The 27,561-nt window shown below is 40.1% G+C and overlaps 1 protein-coding gene across 4 annotated transcripts in view; it reads left to right on the top strand.

The window, feature by feature from the left end:
• Positions 1–27,561, top strand: part of LOC116311274 (partitioning defective 3 homolog) — a 354,699-nt gene that overhangs the window by 122,538 nt on the left and 204,600 nt on the right. For all 4 annotated transcript variants that reach the window (XM_039617400.1, XM_039617399.1, XM_039617401.1 and 1 more), the window contains 2 exons: positions 11,641–11,825; positions 18,769–18,906. In XM_039617400.1, the coding sequence (XP_039473334.1) occupies positions 11,641–11,825; positions 18,769–18,906 (323 nt within the window). The remainder of the gene's footprint in view (positions 1–11,640; positions 11,826–18,768; positions 18,907–27,561) is intronic.

The raw sequence follows: 27,561 nt of genomic DNA, 5'->3' as shown, positions 1-27,561 counted from the left end.
GGGTCAAAATGTCCCATTGCTGCGAGCACTTTAAACTTTGGACCTATAATGATACCTCTTTCCTGAGATGTAAAGCAATCTTATTTTTGCTCCGTATCAAATTTGGGCTAATTCCCTGTGAAATCCATCCCAGTGGTTTATGATGTAACAAGCAGTATAGAGTGACTAAAGTAAAGATTTATTGACATTTCAGCGCAACTCTACCTTAATGTTACAGCCACACTGTGACTTGCGTGCAATTCTTACAAAAACCTCGACATTTTTGTGCGATAATATCTTTATTAGCGTTATCAGTGAAACTAAAGGAAAGTCTGTGTAATGACTATGCCACCCGGTTGCTCAATTACATGTGTTATTCGTACCGAGGGTAAAACAGTATCTACCCAGAAGAATTTATTTTTTCTAAACAACTGCCTGCCTCGAATTTCTATGAAATCCTCATGTGCTTTTATAAACCCGCGTGACTGATCAGAGCGATGCTTTGCTAAAACATAGACTCTGCACATCACAATACCATCTGTTTCCAAGCATCTCACGTTCACTTTTTCTAAAAAAGTATTAGAAGTTCTTCCTGTACTGCAGAGCACTGCTGAGTTCGTAAGAAGCTTTCTTGTTTTTGTCTTGTGCTCTGCTCTGCATTATGGAACGAGTTTTGACTTTACTGACTTCATATATGTTGTTATATGTGTGCTTTATTAAGATTAGCCCATGTGCTCGGTGGCAGCTCCAATTAGGCAGTCTATCCACTGGACCTTGTATTTACTCAGGCCCCATACCTTCTCATCTCATCTCCCACCGCAGATAACTTTTTTGTATTCCCAATAAAAGGAAGGGATCGTTAAAGGATCCAGAAATAGTTGGTGAGTCTGGTGGAAGTTTGTCATCTGTTCTGCAGAGAGCAGCTGGAGTGAGGGTGGGTTTTTTTTTTTTTTTTTTTTGTTCAGAGCAGAGGAAGAAGTTATTCTCACTGCTGAAATGTTTGCGATATGGATTTTGTGTACGTGCTGTCTGGAATCTGCGGTGGAATGAGCTCCATGCTTTAAAGGCTGTCTGACCTGCCAGAAACTGAAATTCATTCACTCACTCATCAGCCTCCAATTTTGGCTCACACAGTGGCTGTGACAATTAAATTTGTGACAATTTAAGCTTGCTTAGAGATATGAAAAGAAAATCCTTTGTGCCATTAAAATGACACTGAAGAGACACAGTTGCTCACTGTGGAATTAAGGTGTAGAGTCTGATGTGCTATCAGTAATGGTCTTGTCTCTACTGTTGAAAGATGTCCCAGAAGTTAGCTAATATTCATGATGAGATGCTCCGTGATTCTGCACACAGCACTGAGATGCAATAACAATGTTCCCATTGAAGCCAGCATAAGCATGCTGTTCTCACCAGTGATGGGGCCAAAAGAGTAAAGTATTTCACATTAATGGTTACTTTTCTTAAAAGTAACGTAGTACATTGCTTGATTATTTGCTGAAGAAAGTAACTCGTGGCACTACTTGTTACTTTACTTTCTCTTTACGCCGTAAATAGTCCTAAAATGCAATGTAACATAATTACCAGTTAACTATATAGACCTTATCCTATAGTTCCACTCACCAACATAAATCTGTATCTAAATGAAGACATGCCTGCAATGTTTCTTGTAGTTTTTACAATATCAACACAAAGCCGACAACGTGACATGGTTCAGTGTACCCATAGGTTTATCATCATTCTGGGTTCTTAGCTAGCTCTCTGTTAGCATGCTGTCTGTCTAGATGTTTTCAGATGTTGAGTTAGCAGCATAGCTTTGTTTCTGTCCTGAACACAGTTTGTATTTCATTATCGCAAGCTTGTCCTTTCATGCAATAAAAGGACAAGTGTGCGCTTCTTAAAATCCTTAGACTGTTTTCCTTCTAATTCGCTAACTGTAGCGCTAATGTGAAGGAAGGGATTTTTTTTCTCTTTACAGCTGCTCGGCGTGCAGATAACTAAAGAACCTTTGTAATGCAAGTAACGACATAACTGTAACTGTAATTACTGAATTTAGTTGTTTTATAGATGACAATAAACAGAGTACCATAACAACTTGTTTTGGAATTAGCAAAGAGTGCATGTTTGCAGATGTTTAAGATCAGCCTAATATATTACTGCTATTACTTGCGCTTACAGGGAGAAAATGTTAGATTAGAAATCTTGCTGGTATGTGTTTGTGATATGAACACAGACACATTAAAGCTCAAAGCCAGCCGAGTTTTCTTTGCAGCTACTCGTAGTGAATGCACTGTGCTAGCCAAAAGCCTCTTGAAGTGCATGCACCCTACATTGAGGAGCAGATTAATAAGACTGTTTAGCTGTGTAGCTTTTTAAAGCGAGCAAATCAGGTAATCTCCAACACTGAATTGACATCTCATAGGCAAGAAGCAGCTTTGATTAGCAAGAAGTCTTTGTTTAGTTCAGCAGCAGCTGCTTCTTTAATATTTCCCATCAAAGTCCAAATTCGTTTGACTGACCATTCTGGATCCTAGAATCTCGTGCAGGGGTGATAGCTTTGGTCAGTTTGCTACTCCTGGCTCGTGACATTTTCAGAGCAGTGTTTTTAATCATGAGTGACTTGGCCACATATCAGCCTGAGTGAGATTTATGGCCCCTTCTCTTCAGGAGCCTGTTCTTGTGGACCAGCCATAATAGAGAAACACACAAAATGGTGTTTACACGGAAGGTGCTGCCGTGGTCCTGTTTCTGGGCTCTCTGAGGGCTGTTTGCTTTGTTGATTAGCAGCTCCCCGGAGGCCTCAGTGTAGAGGGGTCTCTGTGAGTCTGGTCTACACTGGGATAGAGATGAATCCCTGCTCCCACTTGTTTTTCATGGCTTTTGCACTTTTTTTATTTTGGGAAATCGAATCAGATCTTATGAAATGAATAATCTTGTTTTCAGATTTAGTTTTGTCATAAAAATCTGGAGCAAAGCTGGCAAACTATTTCTTGTTTGACATCAAGCTCGAGCTTGATCACCTGACCCTGAATAAAATCAAAATGGCGTCATCATAAACACGACCTGCAAGTCTGTCTTTTTGCGCATGCTTACCCTTCTGGAAAACAGGCATATGCAGTTGTTTTGTTGCTGTCGAGGGGTCCCATGTGTGAGTGGAGTCGACCTAAATGAGTCAGGTTTGATTTGGGGAGTGAACTCCACCCCTCCCCTCGTCTCTGAGATCTTCATTGTCTAGGGAAACACCGCACTCTCTCTCTTTCTCTTTCTCTTTGGTGTTATTGTTGTTGAAGTGTCTAGGTGTCTGCTACTGGAGGCCTCATCTCTGAGGGCTCGAGGAAGGCTGGCATCCTCTTCTCTTTCTCTCTAGTAAATTGTCTGTATTGTCTTTCTGTCAGGAGAGAAGAATCAGTCTCAGTCTCTCTCTATTTCTTGTTCAGAATGGGGAAAAACTGGATGGTTGACTCTGCAGCCCTGTGGGGAATACGGCTCTCCCCTGCCTCAGTATTCGTGCTCAGGCAGGGTGATTAGACATCATGCCAAACTCTAAAACTAATATGATTGACATATGAAGTTTTTCACCGAGCGCAAGAGGCATTCTGAACTTTCTGGGTACGTGATAACATCCTTTATTAAACAGCAAAGTAATCGTCTTGATCAAATCATGGCCTGCGCTCAGTGCCAGCGCAGATAAAAAAGATGGAAATGATCACTGTAGAAAATCGGGCAGACGCTTGAACTCTTAACTTAAGATAACATGAATACACAGAAATGGCACGGCTAGAACAGTGGAATATTTTTCCTGTAAAAGCTACTCAGTCAAGTGAAATGATATTTTAGGCTAGTTGCAAGAATGTGCCATTCAAAGAGCTTTAGAAGTAGAAAAAGAAGGACAGTGTTATAATTCTCTACCAAGATGACCTTTTGTGCCCTAAAGATTAGGTAGACGTTGAATGGTGAATTCTTCGTGTTTAATGTTCTTGCGTGGATGTGTTTGTGTAATTTTGCCTGTAAACACAATAGATAGAATTTTTAAAAATGAATTCTGTGAATGTTGTGCAGAGTGGGGTTATGTTAACAACCTATTAAAATTTGGCTTATATCAACTAAAGTCTTCAAGGTCAACTTAATGTTTTATTGTTTGAAAATTGACAGAACGCCTTAGAAATGAGAAACTATGATTCTTACAAGTGTGCTCCGTATTGTCAACATATGCTGTACAAAGCACACATTTGACCTCTGACCTTTAAGGTCAATAAACTGATCACTTTGAAGGTCAAACTGGTAATAATGCTTTATAGAGCTGTATAAAAGATTGCCACTGTTTGTATTGCATAAGGATATAGGGACTGTTATATGGGGATTCTAAATATCACATTATAGTTTGCATCCAACTATTGTCTCACGTTTGATCTTTATCCTCCAAGCTCGGGTCGTCTACCAGAGGCCTGGGAGCTTGAGGGTCCTGTGCAGTATCTTAGCTGTTCCTAGGACTGCGCTCTTCTGGACAGAGATCTCGGATGTTGTTCCCGGGATCTGCTGGAGCCACTTGCCTAGCTTGGGAGTCATTGCACCTAGTGCTCCGATTACCACTGGGACCACTGTTACCTTCACCCTACACATCTTCTCGAGTTCTTCTCTGAGCCCTTCATTCTTCTCTAGCTTCTCCTGTTCCTTCTTCCTGATTTTGCTGTCATTCAGTATTGCTACATCTATGGACGTCTTCCTCTGCTTGTCCACCATTGCTATGTCTGACTCGTTAGCCTTCGCCATTTTGTCCGTCTGGAAGTCCCACAGGATCTTAGCTCTGTCATTCTCGACCACCCTAGTGAGCATCTCCCATTTTGACCTCGGGACCTTCCAGCCCATACTCGGTACAGATGTTTCTGTATTCTATGCCGGTCACTTAGTTATGGCGCTCCATGTATGCCCTGCCTGCTAGCATCTTGCACCCTGCTGTTATGTGCTGGATTGTCTCGGAGCATAAACATACTTGTGCTTAAAACTGTGTAGACTTAAAACACAGTGTGCAGTCAACAGAGCAATTAGCATTAAAGCCAAAAACGGGGTTTTGTTTTCATAAATGCCATTTAGCATCTAAGTATTTTTCCACCCATCCATCTAGTGGATTACATCTTCTGCTCTTTGTAAAGGTCAGCAGTTGATGTTTATTCGGAGTTTGTCTCGTCTCACTCTCTGGCGTTACATCAGATTAGTTTGCCAAACATTTCACAGACGTGCACTTGAGTGGTACTCTCGACCTTGTTTGGCCTTGGGTCGTCCAGCAGCCTATTTAAGTCTAATGTATACTTCATCCCCTCTGCCACAGTCGTGGTTCCCACCACTCAGAACTGTCTTTCTCCTCCCCCCAAAAAAAGAAACCTTTTGTCCCTCTGCGCATGATTCAGGTCAGGGTGTTTTCAGTGGAAATCTCCCCTCACTGCACACAGGGGACATCAATATGTAGTCGGTGGTTGCAGAGGGGGGGTGAAAATGGCTCAGTGCCATAATTTATTCAGACATTGAACTGGCCCAGGCTTGAAGTATTCAAAGTAGCCTACGAAAAAAAAAGCTTTTAGACATTTCATGAAGCCATGGTCGCTTGGCATTTATATTTAAATCAGCCTGAAGTAAAAGCAAAGAGTCAAGAGTACGGCACAGCTACAGGTCCACGAGAGAAAATACCAAATTCACCCCGTACATTGTCTTCATCCCTGATTTGCCAGAAGTGTCTCCATGCTTACAGTGTGCACACATTTCGATTTAAATAATAGTAAAGGTCTGACTTCATTTATTCCATAACCTCTAACCCACATCTTACTGTAAAGGAAAATGGAAACCTCTGATACAGCATCGCATTTCATCTTCTGTAATACGTGCTACGCTGCAGAGTTTATGATGTCATTTAAAAATACTTTTTTTTTTAAGTGCACCTGCTTTTCCTAAAACCACCTCAAATATTCAGGTTAAAGGATGAATCTGCTTCAGAGCAAATTGCTGTCACTCTGGTCAACACTTGAAAACTTGTGAGTTTCAGCTCTTAACACTTCCAGTTTTGAGCCTTGTGACCGTTCCCTGCAGTGGCACAGCAACAGGAGAACACACTTCAGGTTGATGCTTTCAGGTGGCAATGAAATCACTAATATTAGATTAAATAGTCTAGACTCTCAGCACTTCCAAATATTGAGTCTGAGGAGGAATATACTGTAACTTACTCATCTTTTGTGGGTGTAAACAGTATAAAAGTAATTTATTTAGAAGAATTTGATTCTGTTTTTAACCTATGTTGGGTAAATGGTGATTATGAGTAACAGAAGAACACAAGCACAGAAACAGCCTATCCTCCTCACCGTGTCCTTTCTCTAACCTTATCAGTATGCTGAAGCTCTAGCTCCATTACCTTGAATTGGCAGCCAGTCAGGAGGGAAGGGCTTCTCCCTGCTTCCCAGGTATTGCGAGGACTCTTTATTTCATGCCATTTCGGTGATTGCAAACTTCCACAGCTAATACATTAGAGCTGACCCCCATTTCCTTCACAACTAAGCTGGAAGTACATTTTTTTGCTGTGTTATTACAGAAGAAAAAGTACTGCTGCTGGCTTATGTTGTTTATGTCCAGTGTGACTGGTGACTAAGTAGAAAAGTGTGTAGCGATGTAGTGAACTGAGCTGATGAGTTTAGGGACGTTTTAAAGAAGTCACCTCTTACAACAACACAGACACTGTCATTCTATGGTTTGAAAGTCAAAACTCAAGGACAAAGGGGAAGACAGGACAATGCACACACCCACACACAGGGGGGTTGATGGGTGACTAGGCACAGGTGGGAGGGAAACAGGTAAAGCCAATGTTGATAAAGCAGGTAGTCATGAAAGGAAGGAAATGAATGACAACCAGGAAGTAAAAACAAAGCAAGACAAAGAAAGAGCTTTACTGACAAAGTAAAATAGGGCATAAAAAAAGAGACATGAAAACTAACGCGAAACTTGATGACAGAGACGGGGGTCAAAGATAACAGAAGAAACTAAAAGCACAATGAAACAGCAATAACAAAACAGATACATACAGATACACATCAGGTGTTCGAACACGGCCCACTGGATGGCTTTGAAAAATGAGGAGGGCGGGGATTTTGAACTTTTAAATGTATTTATAAGTTTTACAGCTTGTCCCACTGAGAAAGATCATAGTTATTCATACCACACGGATGTAAGTTATCAATAAATAGTTAAATGACATAAATAATTTGCTTCATTATTTGCAGAAGAAATTTGTTTATTTCTTACAGTTTTAGCTCAAAGGGTCGTGCTGACAGATTTCTTTCATGAACTGCAGCAGCTTGATGCATGCTCAATCAGTGGGCTTTGATCAGTGGTTGTTGGTCAATGGTCATGAGAATTTGCATATCAATGATCAATGAACTGACCTCCCAGCCCATTGTTCCTTTAGTGGTGCTAGCTTCAGTCATTATGCAAATGTGCTGTTTATAAGATTGGGGAAACCTGCAGTCAGCTGAGACTGAAGAAGTCACTTGGATGAGTGACGAAACGTTTCTCCCATTGAAAACACTACGTCAAGATGAACAGAATCAACTTTTGGGGAACTACAGCAGCATTTCTTCATCCTGTAACAAAACTGACATGTACTATTAAAACGCTCCTGATCTACACGGGATGGCTGTAGCTCAGGAACTACAGCAGGACAACAACTAATTGGAAGGTTGGCGGTTTTGTCCCTGGCTGCTCCAGTCTGTGTGCCAAACGTCTTTGGGCAAGAGATTAACCCCAAGTTGCTGCCTCCATTGGAGTATGAATGTACATGAATGTTAGATAGACAGCACTTATCTCGAAAAAGCATAGAAAAGTGAGAATGGGTGTAAATGGGTGAATGAGGGAAGTTGTATTAAGCACTTTGAGTGCTCAGGTGAAGTAGAAAAGCGCTATATAAGAACCAGTCTATAAATTACACTTCTTTTCTAATATTAGGCTATAAAATGATGTAAAGCAAGTTAGAAATTCCTGCTTTATACTAACCTGTGGCCATTATACAGTTATATTATTTATTATTTGTACAGTAAACATTCTCAAAAGTACTACTAATCTCAAGACTATTTTGCTCTTTTCCATTAGAGTTAGTATTTCTATCCACATAGTTTATATAAATGAATATATTTCTTCTCCAAACAAAGTGAAAGGTAAATAAAGGACGATACGGCATGAGATAATTGCCCCTGGAGAGGCTTACGTCTCTATGGTGAACTGTGATGTGTGTATATCACTATGACCCTGTGCCCTGACCATAATCCCTCACTGCAGGGGCTGGATTAGGGCCTCGTTTTATTAGCCAGCCTCACCATCCCCCCCTGAGTGGTTTTGCTCCCGCTTCAGTGTGGATCGATTGCTGGCTCGGTCTGAAGTGGCAGTGCTAGTTATTAAACATGGGAGTAACCAAACCCTTCGGACTGCTGGGATAATCCCATCACAAATTAAGTAGAGGAAAATTGGTCAGGGAGAGCCGGGACTGGAGAGAATCTTCATATTGTGAACTTCGTAACACAAACGAGCACAAACTCCTTTATTTGTTAGAAGCTGATCCGTAAGGATTTCGACCCACGGTGGATCAACACTTTAGCAAGCTGTCACTAAACTGAAACTAAAGTTTTGACATTCGACTGAAACTGTAAAACAGCCAGAGTATTATTACTTAGTGTGTAAGAATCGATCCAAAAGAGAGCCATGTGTTGTGTTTTTTATACCCTTAATGCTTGAATGTTGAAGTTGTCGTGGTTTCTAAGGGCCCGCAAACATCCATCTATCAACTGAGCCTTGAGGTATTATGGCAAATATAACAAGGCTTTTAATCCATACCAAGTATCTTGTGCAAGCCCGAACTACACACAGATCTATGAAAACATAGAAAAGATTCCCTTTAAAAGAAATACAAATATTTAATAATAATACTTTGAGAATTTTAATATGCTTTCTAACCCTTTCCTGTGCCCTTTCTCTGTCTTTCTTTCTTTCTTTCTTTTTTATAGTTTTGTTGTATGCAGCTTACTCCCTGTCGTCCTCAATTTGCGTGCTATCTCAAAGCCATCGTGTGGAATAATAGTGGATGTTAATTACCCCTGCTGTCTGAAGTGAATATCATTAGAGCTTGAACTGGACATGAACCAGCCATTACTGAAAGGGGCAAAAGTTTATTAAATGCCATTAGTAGGTCTTCAACCTAATTTAAAAGCAAACACACAATGACTGGCTGGCTGCTAGATGTGATTTCCAGGCTGCTCTGACGTAGCCTCAGGCAGTGGGCAAAAAAAATGAAACACATTTGAAACAAAGGAATAATAGTATAAGCTGCCGGTGAGGGTTTTTTTTCCCCCTCTTATTTGGGGTGGAGGTTTTTGTATCAGAGTTATGGTTTAGCAGTGAGTGAGAAAGTAGGTTTTATAAGTTACCTGTTTCTGCAGAAGAACTCGAGTTGCACCGATGATTTCCTCCTGAGAAATGGCGCTTTATAAACTTGAGTTACTCAAAAAAAAACGCAGTTTGAAAACCCTGTCATCATCTCTACTTTCTTGCTGCTGAGAAAGTTCCTGGAAGTTTCCAGATGTCATCATAAATTTATTTGCATACGAAGCCTTTCTACTGGAGTTACCTTGCTCAGAGACAAAGGAGGAGGGAGAGAACTTTTGTAATGAAATCTCACTGAAAACTTGGCAACAATAAGAGTTTTTTGTAACACAAAAATTAGAATTTTTTTTGCAGCGCTTTACGTTTATATTACCCTGAATTGACAATACACTGCCGTAATGTCAGTGAGTCCTGACTATGGATTGGGAATCTGTGTCTATGTCATAATTATTCATTTCACCAAGTGTGGGAAAAACAAGACCAAGGATGTTATTGGGCGACAGCTAAAGATGTAATGTTTGCTTTTGTCTTCAAGGTCAGTGGTTACTAACAGGGATGACAAATTTGACTTGGTCATTTCATCCATATTACAAACCTTATCAATATTTTATTATTATTGTTATTGGATATAGATTATGAGGTGCTAAGAGATCTAATGTGGATGTAATCCCCAGAACACTAAAAAGGACAAGCTTGTCTTTTTAGCACCTAATAGCAGCACTTACATCGAGAACAACACTAGACTAAGCTCCACTTCTTAGACCATCAGCATCTCTAGAAAAGACTTAGAGAGAGAACAACAGTTCCGGGCCTCTGAGCCCTGATTATAATATTGAGACCACGGATTTATCTGGTAGGGAAGGATTAAATGAAAGCAGTTGGCGCCAAGTAAACACTAAGTAGAGGGGATGCTTTATCAGGATATTAGCACAAGTTCAAGTAAGTGAGATAGTACAAAGGATGTGAGTGAATAAAGATGAACTGGGATGCTTTAATAAAGCAGAGGTGTTTAGTTAGTGTACTAGGTGCAGAAACATGTGTATTTCACTGTTATTTGCAGGATTCAGTCACAGAACTCCTTCTGCCTCGACACAGGTGGTCGCAAGAAACACTTACAGTTGTTCTTGAATCTCCTTAGTCTTGTCACGGTGTTAAATACAGACGAGTTGGCGCACAGCGTAATCCGTGATTAGAATGCGTCGCTCCCACCACTAAGACGTGTCTCGGTTGTATCAGATGGAAGCTTAACACTGGCATATGCTCAGTGCAATGATCTGTCTATGGATGACAGGTGGTTACCCAACTATTTGCATAATTATGGGTGTAACACACAGGCTGCTAGGACGTCATAAACAAATCCATATGGCCTTTTGGGAAAATCCAGATGATTTACACTACAGCTAACGGATATACCCACCGTCTTGACTTTGTAGCAGACATCGGTGGGATTTCTCACTGAATGTTTTAACCGGAGTGTGAAATATGGAGCAACTTCATCCCCTCTACTTGTTTTGGCAGCTCTAATCAAATGTGGGAACTTTATACCAAGTTTTCATGACAGATCGGTTAATGTGGCAGCTGAAACATGGGCCAGTGTTTCCTGTGTAGTTTTCTGTTAGACGTTTGATGGAAAGAATAAATGTTGGCTCTGAGACTCAATTTCAGTCCCCTGGAAACTTCCTAGAATCAACTTCAGTTGGGTAGCACAGTGTGTAAGAATGACCTTTATCGCAATAGTCAGATCATGATATATGAGCAAGTTTCCTGCAATTATTATTGTACTTGTTATTTTTAGAGTGGTTCGACCAAGCAAGGGGTTAGATAATCACATCTATTTTTTTTTCTCATATGTACTTTTATATATATATATTTTTTTATCGCTGTCTGGGTAATTTCCCCAGCCAAAACTGTGTGTATAATATATCTACAGTAAATGTATTTCAGCACAGATGGAATTAGGCCAAGCTAAACTTTCCATCGTGGAGTTGTGCAGTGTTTTGTTTTGGGCTTAATAGACCTTTTATAAAAACACGAGTACCTGTAATCACCACTTCCCATGTCTCAGCTGACATTTCATGGAGTGCGGTTAAGGAGGTATAGCAGGGGACGCAGCAGCACCCCCCCAAAAATGGGCAACTTTTTGACGACCGAGGTGAAAAGCGAGCTGCTTAATAAATGGATAAAGCGGCAAGTGGTTTGATTTTGCTATAATTCCTTTTCCTTTTCTTTGTCCTTTTGTAATCCCCTCCACAGACATGTCTCTCAATGTCCGTCGCAGCAGTGATCCTGCACTGGCTGGCTTTCCTCCAGGCGAGGCCCCGGTTGCTCCAGAAGAACCGTCCAGAAAAAATCCAGCTCGCTGGTCCACAACCGCTGGTTTCCAGAAGCCCAACCATAAACGAAACCCCAGCAATGAAACGGGGAGCCTTGAACGAAAGGTAACTACACCTCCTATGGTAATGTAGCCGATAAACTGTGCACGAATGCCTCAATGATACCTGGTATGATAAATTAAGTCGTTAAGATCATTTATTGGAATCTGAATGGTGTCAAAATGCAATAGATCAATAAAGTCTATTTTTTAAACCACTGTGAACTATTACATACTTATTCCAACAGCACCTTGCCCAGAAGATAGGGCTGCTGATGTACGGGTGGTGCATCAATTATAATGCCTGAGATATGTGCTCTGAAATCTTCCCAACCTCCAGTCTCTGTTTTCAGCTTACTTACTCCTTTCTTCCCTCATTTTCATTCCTTGTCTCCTCTGCACCCCAAATCAAAGAAATAAGTGTTAGATATGAAAGTTGTGCTGCCCTGCTTGCAGATATCCAGCAGTGGCATAGATAGTGTTTATCTGAAACTAGTTCCATCTGATAACACCTCTTCTTGTCATCCAAAACGATTAGCGGGGATTCTTAAACACATTCGCTTTATTACAAATTCACCTTCTTGGTGCTTTTAAGCCTCTGATTATTAGTCAGAAAAAAATAAAATAAAATAAAACACACCTCAGGTACTCAGGTGCATCCTCCCTGCTGCTTCTGAAAGTAAAAGAAAGCCAATTAACTTCTCACTGCTGCTGTGCTGACAGCCCTTTACTTCTCACTGAGGGAGAGGTATGTTCCCATCAAACTGGGATGTTAAAAATGGGGAAATTATTGAGTGTTCGAAATGTGAAACATCAGCTCTGCGTGTGATTAGCGTGTCTGGGAGAAGGGGCTGATAGAGACACTTTAGTTGTCACGGCCCACAGAATGTAAAAGCAAGAGTGTGGGCTGAAATGGTTATCAGAGCTCTCATTTTGTTAGTGGGAATTCTGTTCTGAACTACTGAACTGAGCAACTATGTATGTTTGTGTGCTTGTACTGAATATAACAATGGGAAAGCAGAGGACCAGGAGTGTTGAAATATGACTCTGAATTTCATTGACTGTATATGGATTGCATGTCTTTAGCCCTTCTGTGACATCCTACCATGCACGGAGGATTCCACATCCACAACGGTGTTTGTCAGTTGTGGATCGTGGATAAATATTATTATGTTGATGTAAAATAAGGGGATTCCAGATTGTGTACACCGCCACACACTAAACAGACGGATACGGTAGTTTGCAAAATAGAAGTTTCTATTAGTTTACTTTAGTCATACATAAAACAATGGTTTAACCCTTTATAGGGCTCTCATTAAAATACGTAGACAATAAAATTTTCAACCCTGGCGTGTTATTGGAGCATATTACAGGACTTTTTTACATGTGTGATTTAAAAAAAAATGTTAATTTTACAGTGCAAATCAAGATTCCTTTCCCGTTTATGGTATATGTATTTACCAAAAAAGAAAAAAAATCTGTATATAAGAACTGTAGGATAAACACAAATCTGTTTATAAAGACATGTTTTTTATGAACATTGTTTTTTTTATTCACACTGGCAATTTTCGTAAATATAACATACATATCAAATAATTTCTGAATAAATTTTAGTAATAAGTAATAAGTAATAAGATGTACGGTAAAAATAATCACCAATGATATACCATTAACTGATATAATAGAAAACTGCAATAAGGTCATGAAACAAACCGAGTTACACAATCAGTTGTGATGTTATGACCACAAGCATGAGTGTAGGTAGGGAAAAAATGAAAAGCTTGAAATGCTCCAGGCTGTTACTGACTGGTCAGATACAATAATGTCACTATCTGTCACATAACCTGATCTTTTCTGATTGGCTGGGAGAAATTCCTCACAGTTAGTCGTGGGGAGGACAATTGTTTTGTCCACTAAAGTTACCAAATATGGCTCCTTGTCCAAATTTCTCCTGGCAAAGCAACATTTTACCTGCCAAGTTCAAAGTTATTATGACCAAACCACGATAAATCTATAATTCCCTTACTAATGTTTAGCTGCCCAACTTGTAATGTTCAAGTGTCCCATTTAGTTCTTGACTCCCATCTGCAGCAGTTCAAATGTTATCTGAATGTAGTGCATTTTAAGATCTCATCCTGTCGCAAACGCTTGAAATGGCATGGTATGAAAAGTGACGAGCTAACAGCAGGATGTTGTCATTTTTATTCAGCTGACAGAACCAGATTTTTTCAGCTACAGAGGGATTCTTAGTCCTCGTAACCCTTAATCTCTTTCTTGCACCAACTGCCATATATTCATTTCAAGTCTGTTTTTATGAAATTAACAGCATATGTTGTAAGAATGTGTTAGTCAGCATGTGTAGTATTTGTTCTTGGCACCATATTTTTGAAAAGGAACATCCTTCAGCATTGCCAAAAGCAACTTACTCATTACAGAGTCTCATCACTGTCTAGGATCATTTCCTTTTACAGACTAAAGCCAGCCATGTTGTGTTCAATTCCCCAGCTAGTCTAAATACGGCTGAGTCAGGCTCAGTTTTTCTGCTAAATCTCAACAGTACAAGTCAGTGAGAGTCCTCAGTCATCGGCTAGCACTGTAAACTCATCACATCTGCCAATGACTTTACAGTACTTGGAATTCAGGGTTATCTGCACTTAGCAAAGTCATCCATAGGGATTGGACAGTCAGTATGAGCCTCTCTGGTATCTGGCTTTCTCTACATTTTATGATCTGATGTGTCGTAAAACTCTGTGGAGGGGGGTTCTTTGTCGCGCCGTGTCTGGGGCTGTGATGGCTATCAGGGCTGTTTCAATACAGAGGCCAGTTGTGCAGCTGAGTTGCTTCATCAGGCCAATTCTTGATCAGGCCCCTTGCATGTCACATTCAACTGTAGCCAAACACTGCTGGCTCCCCCTCACATTCTTTTAAGCTCCCTTCGTTTTGATATATTTGCGATTTTGTGATTTGCTAAGCAACTATTTGGGGTTTTTTGCACTCTGTTCTTCATTTTGACTGACTTTCATTCCTTCTCTTGTTCTGAAACAACTCCCTTTGGAGTTTTTCCTGCTATAGTTAGTCTCTGTGTTCTCTTTCAAGTGTGATGTCTACGGTGGCCCTGAGAGGCCAAACGGACTGCAACTTCAGAAAACACTTGCAAAAAGAAAAACACTTGCAAAAAGAAAAACGCTGCAAAAAGAAAAATGCTGCAAAAGAAAAACGCTGCAAAAGCACACAAAGCACAACGGAAATAGGAAAAAGACAACGGAAATGTTTCTGGGAGACAATAACCAGACGGACCAGTTGCACGAACCAAAACATGTATGTATGGCTGTATCCCAATTCAGGGACTGTTTCCCAATTCAGGGTCTGCAGCCTTAAAAGTACGCAGCCTTAACGGTCCTTAAGGGCCGCACTCAAAAGACCGCTGAGGCCGGCTTGTAGGCTTGTGAGATGGGACGGTCTAGCCTCCGTCGCGCTGCCCAGGTTGCCTAGCAACCATGATACTAACAGCTGGAAACGTTTCATACAGCTTTGTTTGACAGAAATGAAGGAGAACATATTTTGTACATTTGTTTCTACATGAGCTTTGTGTGATTTGATAAGTATCTGAGGCTGATGATTTTTGGGCTTCATTTCTGTACTGAACAGTCATTTAAGATTAGCTAGTAAATAACAATTAGCTCATGTTGTTCATGAGACTAAAGTCATCTCACTTTGGTAATGTAAATATAATATGGCCAATATTTTATTAATCATTATTAGTTATTACAGCAGTGAACATGAACTCTGTGCCAAACACTGAGCTTCAGTAAAGATTCAAGTTGCATTTATTTATATTTCCTATCACCTTAAATCTTCACTCAAAGACAAGCATCTTTGACAGTGTATATATAGATGTATTATATATAAGAGACAAATATTGTTTTTTTTAATATGTTGGCATTACTAAATTTGGCTCAATGCTTATATATGTGTGGAAGAAGCAAATGTACGAGCTGTGATAACTGTGTCTGATAGAATGAAGAGTAGACTGATACATTAAATATCCCTTTATTGGGTGAGAAAATCAGACCATGTCATAACTGCTTTAAGTCATACAGAATAGATATCAGAGCCTTAAACAGGCTGACTTCTGCTAAATGGGTCAAACTGGGCAGAAAGTCTACAAACACATAACATCCTTATAGAATATGATGTAACACTATAGATCAACTTACCTCAGAATATATAAAGCATATAAACAATTACAGCAATATGATGCAACAAACACAGCAGTGCTACTAATCCAAAATACTCAAAGCTTCGTAGAACTGAAACAAACATTTATTTTTAGCTCCATTCTGCTGCTGATACATACTTTAGGTTTCTGAATATTAAACTTGTTGCTGCCTTTCATAGTGTGTAACTTGAAGGCCCTGAGTACTTTCTCCCACACTGAAAACACTGGGATGATAAAATTATTTGAACATTACCTAATAAGACTGATTCAGGACAGACAATTAGTTATTTTAAACTTTTCTAGCAGTCCTTCACAAACAGGGAACAGTCTGTCTATTCTCTCCATCTGTCAGCTGCTGCTGGCTCTTCCTCCTCCTCTTCCTCACACACTGCTGAGTTTGTCCAGGTGGATCATCAGGGGTGCAAAGCCTCACAGATGATGTGCAGCAGTGGGTCCCTCAGTCTGTCCTCACTCTGGACACTTGCAGTTGTCGCACATGGAAATCAAATGTGTGATAAGCTGCAGGATTCAAACACAAGTGTAACTTATAAATACATGTTCATACTTTTATTCCACAATCAGAGAGAAAGAAACAGAGAGAGTGCAGGACAGACAGACAGGTGACAGTCTCAGGTGTACACACTGCTACAAAACAGCACAAGAGAAGGAGGATTTAGTGTTTGTGTTATTATGAGTGCTAAACAAGAAGAGTTCCCAGATGGTCCAGTGGACACATGTGTGACTCCTGTGATTAAAGCATCTTTCTTTCAACTTAACGAGTGAACGGTCAGCTCGTTCAAACACACGTTAAAGTCCGTTTGGCTCGACACCACCGAACAGAGGCAGCAATATAACATAGCTAACATTAACAGTGCAGTGAATCCTGCTTGTGCCGTGATATTCAGGACTGCAAACCGAGCAGCATCACTGACTTTCAGCTTGTTGTGTTTGTGGATATATGACTGACTTTAATTATCCACAAAATCATCAGATTCTCTGTAAGATTAAGGTCGACTATCTAACGGCGTATAAAGTAAAGGCTTTAAAACAAAGTAAATGCTGAAAGTACAAACATCGCTAATGTCACATAACTTTGCCGGCATGTGGCCAACAGTAATGTTTTAATGTTCCTCATTATTAAACATTTGCACATAAATAAGTGACATAATATTCAGAACTTACTTTTGAAAGTTTACTCTTTGGCCGCTCCACTTCTTTGAAGTGTCTCCCAGTGCACTTGTTAGCATGTTTTGGTTCGTGCAACTGGTCCGTCCGGTATTGTCTCCCCAGAAACATTTCCGTTGTCTTTTTTTCCTATTTCCGTTGTGCTTTGTGTGCTTTTGCAGCGTTTTTTTTTTTGCAGCGTTTTTCTTTTGCAGCATTTTTCTTTTTGCAAGTGTTTTTCTTTTGCAGCGTTTTTCTTTTGCAGCATTTTCTTTTTGCAAGTGTTTTTCTTTTGCAGCGTTTTTCTTTTGCAGCATTTTTCTTTTGCAGCATTTTTCTTTTTTTGCAAGTGTTTTTCTTTTGCAGCATTTTTCTTTTTGCAGCATTTTCTTTTTGCAAGTGTTTTCTTTTTGCAGCGTTTTTCTTTTTGCAGCATTTTTCTTTTGCAGCATTTTTCTTTTTGCAAGTGTTTTCTTTTTGCAGCGTTTTCTTTTTGCAGCGTTTTCTCTTTTGCAGCATTTTCTTTTTGCAAGTGTTTTCTTTTTTGCAGCGTTTTCTTTTGCAGCATTTTCTTTTTGCAGCGTTTTCTTTTGCAGCATTTTTCTTTTGCAGCATTTTCTTTTTTTGCAAGTGTTTTCTTTTTGCAGCATTTTTCTTTTGCAGCATTTTCTTTTTTTTTAAGTGTTTTCTTTTTGCAGCGTTTTTCTTTTTGCAGCATTTTTTTTTTGCAGCATTTTTCTTTTTGCAAGTGTTTTCTTTTTGCAGCGTTTTCTTTTTGCAGCATTTTCTTTTGCAGCATTTTTCTTTTTGCAAGTGTTTTCTTTTTTGCAGCATTTTTCTTTTGCAGCATTTTCTTTTTTGCAAGTGTTTTCTTTTTGCAGCGTTTTCTTTTTGCAGCATTTTTCTTTTTGCAAGTGTTTTCTTTTTGCAAGTGTTTTCTGAAGTTGCAGTCCGTTTGGCCTCTCAGGGCCACCGTAGATGTCTCATTAAAAATCCCCAAAATGTTTTTTTTTTCGCTCTTACTCTTTATATGCTGTTTTTGTGACTAATCAGACCATATATGGTTGGTTTTCTACTTGTTTGTCTTGGCGAATCACTTTGCTTTGATTTTAATTATATTTAGATTTGCTTTCTCTTCTATTAAAAAAACTTCACTCTTGACCTTCAGCTGCTGAGATTCCTAAGCCAAGGCTAGCATGTGTGGAATATTATCTTTTGTGCCTGGGTGTGTTTTTGTGCTTGTGGCCAGTGTAATATTTTATGCTCAAGTATGCTGATGTATGACATTACCTTGGCAGGAGCTGTTTTGGTTTTTTTCTGTAAAAATAAATCCTAGTTGGTGCTGTCTTGTTATTAAAAAGAAGGTCCTAAAGCATCTCAGGTGTGGCTGTAATGAAATATCAGGAGTAAGGGTGGAGCAAGGGTGAGAGTTAACTGAACCACAAAGATGGTTCAATCTTCAAAAAATCAGGTTCGTCCTGGATTTTAGATAATTATGGACCAAACTTCTTTCTTCTTTTTTTTTAGAAAGAGTATTTATACGAGTGCATTGAAGGCTATCTTCTGATAGCAGGACCACAGTGGTGTACAATTTTTAATGTCTCTACCTTTTCCTCTGTCTTTGCAGGGCAGAGGAGCCCATGCCTACCGTAGTCTTCCTCGTGATGCGAGTGGCTGGTCCACTCAGTTCCAAAGAGAGATGACTCGATCTTCCCTTAGTGCCAACCATCCAATGGTAGATCGATGGCTCGATCGACAAGAACAGGTTTGTTGGTGGACAATTAAGAAAACTGGAGACTCTATGGTTTATTTGTGGTTTGAAGATAAACTTTAATCCTTGACCAGTGCATAACAGCTTGTATTTTTCACCACAGCCACCACTGATTGGTCTCAAATAAAACAAAACAAAACAAGTTGTTTTCACTTGGTGATGTGTTGATACAAAAGTAATCCGGCTTGGTACACGAGGATCTGCAGATTCAGATATTTAGTGTATGTGCTTAGCAATCAGTAGTGTTGAGCAATCAGTAGTGTTGAGCAATCAGGAGTGTTGAGCAATCAGTAGTGTTGAGCAATCAGGAGTGTTGAGCAATCAGGAGTGTTGAGCAATCAGGAGTGTTGAGCAATCAGTAGTGTTGAGCAATCAGGAGTGTTGAGCAATCAGGAGTGTTGAGCAAAAATCTCGATATCTCTACTTGAATATTGCTTAGAGGCAATGACTTGGACGGGTTTTTGAACTTTGATTGGTCCTGGATAGGGGGCTCTCTTGCTGTAAATTGATCAATGGATACAAAATGTGTTGGTCTAGAAATAAGGCGGGCATACAATTGTTCTATATAGTACAAGCCTTTGGGCTTTTCAAAATGAAATTTGTTAAGGTTTAGTTACACTACAGTAAAAATAAGTTAGTGACCTCCTTGCAACTCAGAAAAAAACAGCATTTGCCCTGTGATTGCAATGATTTTTTTCATATAAATATACCTTATGGGAGGCAACCTGTCTCCAAGGAGCCACGGTCCAACTCAGTCTGACTGCAATCACTCTCGTACAAATTGGCAAAGATTTTCAAATAAATGCCATCTTATTTATAGACCCAAACAGATCAAACTCTGACTGAGTCTGTGCTGATGACCACAACTTGTCTGCGACACATCCATTTGTAATTGAGGACTTGACTCAATTGGTTGCTAGCTATTCTGACTATATTTCTATTTATTTATTTATTTATTTATTTATTTAATTTCTATTTAGAAGCAAGTGCGTGTCAGAAAAGATTCAGAATTCCTGCTTTAGATCTGTGAGTTTTGTGGAACTAGACTGCAATAGATCTCCAACAGAGAGCAACAAATTTGTAATTTTCACGGATTTATCACAACTAATGACTGTATTATCACCGTCAGATTGCATGAAATTGCCCCGATTCAGTCACAAACTGGTAGCAGACAAACTCATTTTCATTGATGTTTTGTCTCTGTCTTGACTCACCAGAGTCATAGTATCTTTTTGTTAGTTCTTGCGTATGAACATAATTCTACTGTAGAAACGTATACAGACAGAAATGGAAACTCCTCACCAATTTCTTTGAGGCTGCACTTGTTTGAAGTGCGGGCTCTGGCTGCTGGGCTGGGGTCAGCATAAACACAGCTTTAACGTCACTGGGTTGTTGGCTAGCTTTGGGCTAACTGCCCATCATGCAGATAAGTGACAAATCTCTGTAATGCCATTAACAAAATAGCTGTGACATAATTTCTGAATTTTGTATTGTAATGTGTTACATTACTGCGTTACAGAAAAGTGTAATGTGAGTACAGTAAAATGGGGATTTGTTTTGTGGAGAGGAGAAGTTGAGGCTGTGTATCTCTGTAAAAAGGTAGCGGTACTCTAGTTTTCATCTCTACTTTGAAATCCCACTGCTCTAATTATACAGCAGATTATACACTAGTTATATATCCTATTAAGTAGGAGTATTATTTAATAATACTGTTTTGTTGAGGCATAACTTGGCAGCAATTACACAGCATTTCTTGATCATAGTTTACCCGTGTGTTTTCACATTATGCATCATTGCATACAGTTCATTATATCTGACCATAGTGTAATGGCAGTCACAGTTGCGACTGATAACAGAGTTATTACAGTGACAGCGACTGCTCACTGCCCAATCCAATTTAGAACCAGGTCAATGACTGACATCAGACTTCTGTCCAATACTTTTTCATGAAGTAACAGTGTACAATGTTAGTCCTTGCAGGCTTGTCTCCTCGCCTCACACCCTCTTCGCTCTGTCGGCACTTTGTGATTGACTCACCCTGTGACTGGTCCCTCAACTCCTCAGTCTGTCAGAGGCGAAAAAATATTCTCCCTTTAAAAGTTATTAAAAGTGACAGAGGCTCTCTGCAGGGAGGGCGGAAATGACCTTGGGAAGTGTCGAACACGCTGAGCTTGATGTGAAGAGGATTTCTCCCAGTTTGTCTGCCAGTCTGTACCTCAACTACCTGCTTTGATTCATGCAGATGCTGTTTAATCGGCCCATTAAAGAATAAAAAAGAGCCGAGAAAGGGTGAGGAAAAAAAGAGCGAGATGGTCGAATGACGATGAAGTCTTTCGTTCTTTCTCTATAGTCTCATTATGGTTGTGTCTGGAATTCTTTCTCTTACTAACCATTATGAGCACCTATTGAAAGCAGGGATGCTACAATCAAGCTATTGTAAAAATAGCTGTAGTTGAAAACATACTGTTTGCCAAGAGGGCACACATACATGCAAACACTTCAAGAACAGGATTTTGTTCAAAATATGAAGCCTCCTAAATCCAAGATTAAGCTTTCAAGTTAATAGTTATCAACCAAGTATAGTGTAAATATAAAAAAAGAGATTATTATTTAAGAACATGAGCTATACCGGTGAAGTCGTGTAAATATTTCATGATTAACGGCAGGAGCACCACGACACCATCACCGTGGCTAATCCTCGGTGCCACCTGAGTGTTTATAATCTGACAGCCGTGCGACTAAGTTGAGTCACAAAGCGCAAATCCTCTCATTAGGGGTGACACGGTATAAGTTTCAAAGTCGCACCTTGTCGCCCAGTTGTTCCTTCCCTGCACTCGCTGTATCACAGTCTTGATCACTGCCTTCCCTCCCACACGTGACGGTTCAATATTTTGTCTTCTTTATGCGGCGGGCGAGCAAAACAGCAGCATTGGATCGCGAGATAAAAATACACAGCGTGGGTTAATTAAAAAGAACTGTGATCAGTGCTAAAGCGTCAGCAGCGATAATGAGTGTACACACACACGCACATAAAAACACACAAACACGTACAGATATGCCAAGGTTTTTTAGTAAAAACACACCAATTAGCTGTTGTTTATCGTGGATTATTTATCTGCTGTGTTTTTATCGTTCTACTTTATGAGTTAAGATAAAAGTAAAAACAAAGAAACCTAAGAGCGGGCGTCATCCTCATTTCTTTCTTTTCACTGGAACAAAATACACACACGCAACTACTTTGTGTATTTATTTGCGCATAGGTGCTCTAGTGGCGTCATTTCTTAACTTCATACAATAGCTTAATTTTTAAGTACTTATCTTTTAGTTCCATGGTCGATGTGTGTGAAGCAGATCTAAAATATCCTGCCTTAACATGGCATGCTCTGGATAGTGCGTTCGCTTCAACATTCATATTTAAGCAAGCCTTCCCAGCCCATGCTATAAATTAAAAATGTAAAGTCAGGCTGAATAAAATAACACATTGACTCCTGTGCTTAAAATGCCAAGGAGGTGCACGGGGGAGTTAACAACACGCTTAACTAGACAATCTGTGACTCTGGTATTCTCAGGCTGGATGAGTTTGAAGTTTAGCCGCAGGGGGATCAAATATGGATTCAGGGTTGAATTCTCTTAAGATTTTATTTTACATCACTTCTCCCAGGTGCATTGGTAAAATGTATTGATTTGTGCTCGTTTTGGTGCTTTTGTGCAGACTTTCAGCCTACGTACTAAGAACAAGGACGGCTGGCCCATAGTTACATCAGGCAGTTGTCCTATGTTTATCTAACGAGTCAATAAATTCACGTCAGTATCAAACGGTTCAATCTAAGACATCAGTAGCGTCTACTCCTAAATCTCTCACCACCCACACACACACCTACACACACACACACACACACGCACACTCTGCCAAATGCGGCGTGGAGAAAAGCACGCTTTATCAGCCCATATACACCAAGGCCTTATGAGTTATTCTTCATATAAACAGCTGACATTAATGCTGGCCTATTATCCCACTGATGAATGTTAATGGGCTTTCCCGCTTAGCATCGCACGCACGCACACGCTCCCCCACATACACATTTTGATCTGGTTGAGTGGTTCTCCACTGTATTATTTTGCGGCCTTGATGATGGACCAGGGGCCATTATCATGAGCTGTAGCAGAGGCAGGACTGACATCAGCTGTCGATCACTGAAGGATTTAACCCAATCAAGGCTAACATGAAGAGAAGCAGATGTGTTTGAGCTATATTGGTAAAGCTTACAGTTTGGGATTTCAGAGATAGTATTAGACAGAAGCATTCTATGTATAAATATTAAATATAGTGTTATTTAATCTACATATAAAAACACAAACAGCAAAACAATAAGCCTTATACACAGATCAGGCACAACATTATGACCACCTGCCAAATATTGTGTTGGTTCCCCTTTTGCTGCTATAACAGCCCTGACCGATCGAGGCATGGACTCCACTAGACCCCTAAAGGTGTGCTTGGGTATCTGCACCAAGATGTTAGCAACAGATCCTTTAAGTCCTGCAAGTTGTGAGGTGGGGCCTCTATGGATTGGACTTGTTTGTCCAGCAGAACCCACACATTCTTGATTGAATTGAGATCTGGGGAACTTGGAGGCCAAGTCAACAGGGTGCATTATCCTGCTGAAAGAGGCCACAGCCATCAGCCATCAGGCAGTACCATTTCCATGAAAGGGTGTACATGGTCTGCACAAATGCTAGATAGGTGGCACGTGTCAAAGCAACATCCACATGGATGGCAGGACCCAAGGTTTCCCAGCAGAACATTGCCCAAAGCATAACCCTGGCTTCGTCAATTCCGTCAGTTGCTTTCTTCCCATAGTGCATCCTGGTGCCAGGTGTTTCCCAGGTAAGGGACTCAGACATACCTGGCCATCCAAATGATGTAAAAGAAAACATGATCCATCAGACCAGGCCACCTTCTTTCATTGTGCCATCATCCAGTTCTGATTCTCATATGCACATTGCTGGCAATTTCTTCAGTGTACAGGGGTCAGCATAGACGACACCCTGACTGGTCTGCAGCTATGCAGCTCCATACTCAACTAACTGAGATGCTCTATGTATTCTGACACCTTTCTATGAGAACCAGCATTAAACTTTTCTCTAATCTGAGCTACAGTAGCTTTACAGTCACACAGACCAGTCTTCGGTCCCCACATGCATCACTGAGCTTTGGCCACCCATGACCCTTTCTCTGGTTCACCACTGTTCCTTCCTTAAGCAACTTTTAACAGATACTGACTACTGCAGACCGGGAACACCCCACAAGAACTGAAGTTTTGGAGATGTCCTGACCCAGTTGTCTGGTCACCACAATGTGGTTTCTCACCAATTTGCTCAAATCCTCACACTTGCCCATTTTTCCTTCTTCTAACATGAACTTTGATGACAAAATGTCCACTTTCTCATTAACATATCCCACCCACTAACAGGTGCCATGATCACCTGTCAGTGATCATAATGTTATGCCTGTCCAGTGTATATTTGAAAATCATATTTTGATTTATTTGTTAGTGTACATGCTCTAAAAATACTGTTTCAATCTGTAAAGTCCATAACATATTGAAGACAGACAGACTCGGAGAAAGGCAACCCCAAACCCCTAAAACATTACATAACAGCTTCCAAAGCATGTTTGGGTGAAAACAGTTCTGATCAGACATCTTTGATCAAGCCTCCAACAGTCAGGCTCCCTCTCTCTCTCTCTGTTGTCTAAATGAGGCACCTTGTTTGGCGAGTTTTAAAGGAAACGCAAAGTGGCGAGGCGCCCAGCTAAATCCTCGAGCCAGCGCGTTGAAAGGAGATGAGTCTGTTCAACTTCAAGGTGGAAGTAGAGAGCGAGCAGCAGCGCGAAGCCTCTCTTTTTTCCCTTTAATATTGTCACATCAAAGATCCCTCTCTAAACAAACACAGATTGGCATTTGCGAAGTGACTCGATTGTTGTTTTTGCTCTTCTTTTCCAGCTCTGTCACTAGTAGTTGTTGGCCGCTGAAAATAAGGCTCGGCGAATGCGCTTATTTGAACGAGTCTCCTGAGTAGCTTAAAAGAGATTCTCAGAGGTCTGCTTTCTGTTTTAGATTTAAAGTGTTTGAGGTGATCTCTGTTAGAGTCAAGTGCTTTACAAAGCTGTGGTAGGATTATTGTTCTTGCCCCACTCGCCATGATGCCACGATGGCAGTTAACACGCCATTGTAAGAGACAAAACTGATACTTCACTCTAAATGCTAATTATTTGTTTAGCTTGTTGATTTTTTCACTATACTGGAATGATACACCTTTATATAATATCTATAATGAATCCCTGATTTATTCAATCAAAGGATATTTCATTTCTTCCATTAAAAATATAATAAACACAGCAGTGAAGGTTCTGAAATGGCGGGTCTAAAATTCAGAAAAACCCTTGGGCACGTCAGTATGAAAGTTAGCATTTAATTTTTAGGGACTGCTGTTGGTGAGTGAACTTGGTAAGTTCTCCTGACTAGCTTCTTGGTAAAGCCTACACAGTCTGCAGACCCCGAGGCAAGCCACAGGCAATGTTAGAGCAGCTGAGCATGGAAAGAAAACACAGCAATAACCCCCGAACCCAGCCTGCCTAACACAGTCTTGCTGCCTGTGCCACCGTCTACCTCCACTGCTATCTGGTGGCTGTAGCGTGTATTCGTGCTATGTTCATTATGTTCAGTTAATCTTTCAATGATGTTTGAGATGCAGCAGGGCATGTTTTCAATATAAAACTGTGAAGAAAAAACCCGCCCAAAAAACCCCACATTCCAGAACAGTGCAGGAAACCTGGAAGAGTGTGTTCCTGGATTTGCCTCTTGAAAGACCAAAGGTAGATGTAGACGGGATGAACCATGGTTTGTGTGAAGTCCGTAGACATGCACTTTGGTGCATGCACACATGCAACATGAACTCAGGATGTTTTCAACTAATTGCTGACCGGTGGGTCTGACCAGTAGGTGCAGCTGTTTGTTTAGCTTTGGCTCCTAGCTCATTGAATCCACAGAAAAAAGAGTTTTTGTGGCTCTTATTTGTTCCTCTATTTAATATTTTCCACACTTCCCTCATTCTCTACAATGTTTTCTTTAATTTTCTCCTGTATTTTTTTTTTAATAAGTCATTTTGGCTGTTAGTGTAATTATGTCACCTAAATTAAAGAATTATTTTAAGAAAAGACTTAATTCTGCCACTGATTACTTAAAATTCACATTATTTACATGGCGGGCTAATTTTTCTTCTCTCCTTTGGGAGTCCTGTGTAAATGGCAGCTCACCAGAGATGCTTCAGTCCAACTGAGGACCCGAGTGAGAACAATGCAGAGTCTCACAAAGGCCTCTCCACTCTTAATTAGCCATTGCCGCTGAGCTGCTGTTAGAACGTCACAAACCCCTGACAAACCAGAAGGGACTTCTGCTTTGCACTGACTGGGGGCTTTTTGTTAGACGTATTTGTCTTGTACACTTCTTTACTAAGTCCTTCTGTCGGTTTAATCTCTTGCTTATTGTTTTTAAATAATATTAATGTATATCAATAGTTTTAGTATGGGTCCAAAACTTTTAAAGGTCCTAAATAGAAGTCTTTACACACCGAAAAAAACGGCACAAAGTTAAACAATTTTTCACATGCAAATTTATCGTGTAACATACATACAGACTGAAAGTGTTGTGATTTTGGGAAAAATTCTTGTACAGTGATGATGAGCCGGTCCCGAGGTTTCTAATAAACAAACGGCGATTTAAAATCGAGACCTTATGATGTCACCCACTGGCCAATGAGGTCTTTTATTGAAGTGTCAACCTGAGCATTGTGGCCATTTCCATCTTGGTGTTTTGAAATTGGATGTAACAAACGACGTGTGGATGTTCCTGAGCAAACAAGAAAAATCATTCCTGCCTTGCCTTTGTCTCAATATCAGTTCTGTCACTTTTAAAATTTATAGTTACCCAATCCCCTAAAAATTCACGAGATTTTTAGGACTAAACACAATTGGGCAAAAAAGTCTAATTAATAATAAAGTCTAAAATGGATAACTTCACTGCTCAAAAAACTTACACTCCATTGTGTTTTAGCCTCCAGCCATGTGTACAGAAACCTGCAGACAGCCTGCAGCAATGAAATGCATACAGACTCTATGTATTCTGTCATCAAGTCAGTGTACGTGTGAGCTCACCTTCAGAGGGGAGGATGGGAGCAGGTGAAATGCTGTCAGTAGTGTCATTTAGTTCATTGGCTCCACAGCAGGGGAAATAGCAGAGCAATTATGAAAATAATGCTACCTAATATCTCATTAAAAAATCACAATGAGTCTTAATGTTGGTTTATTTACACGTGTGTGTCCACAACACTTAACTACAGGTAACCAGCTTTTTGTCCCGAAGCTATGTTACTTTCTTTGTGCCGTTTCTATGTGCAGCAAAAAAAGTTTATTCATCTCGTTCTTCATTATTATTTATTATTTAACTTTTTAAATATTTGTGCAATCGTCTTCAATTATCGTGTTTGAACAGGAAACAAGACTGTGGGCGTTGTTTTGGATGCTGGACGTTGCCAGCACTCTTCTCTGTCAGCTGTACTGTAAATGTTTAACCTGTCTCATTGCGACAC

This window comes from Oreochromis aureus, linkage group 9 (assembly GCF_013358895.1).
Source record: "Oreochromis aureus strain Israel breed Guangdong linkage group 9, ZZ_aureus, whole genome shotgun sequence".
NCBI classification, from domain to species: Eukaryota; Metazoa; Chordata; class Actinopteri; order Cichliformes; family Cichlidae; genus Oreochromis; species Oreochromis aureus.
This window is presented reverse-complemented; position numbering and strand designations above follow the sequence as displayed.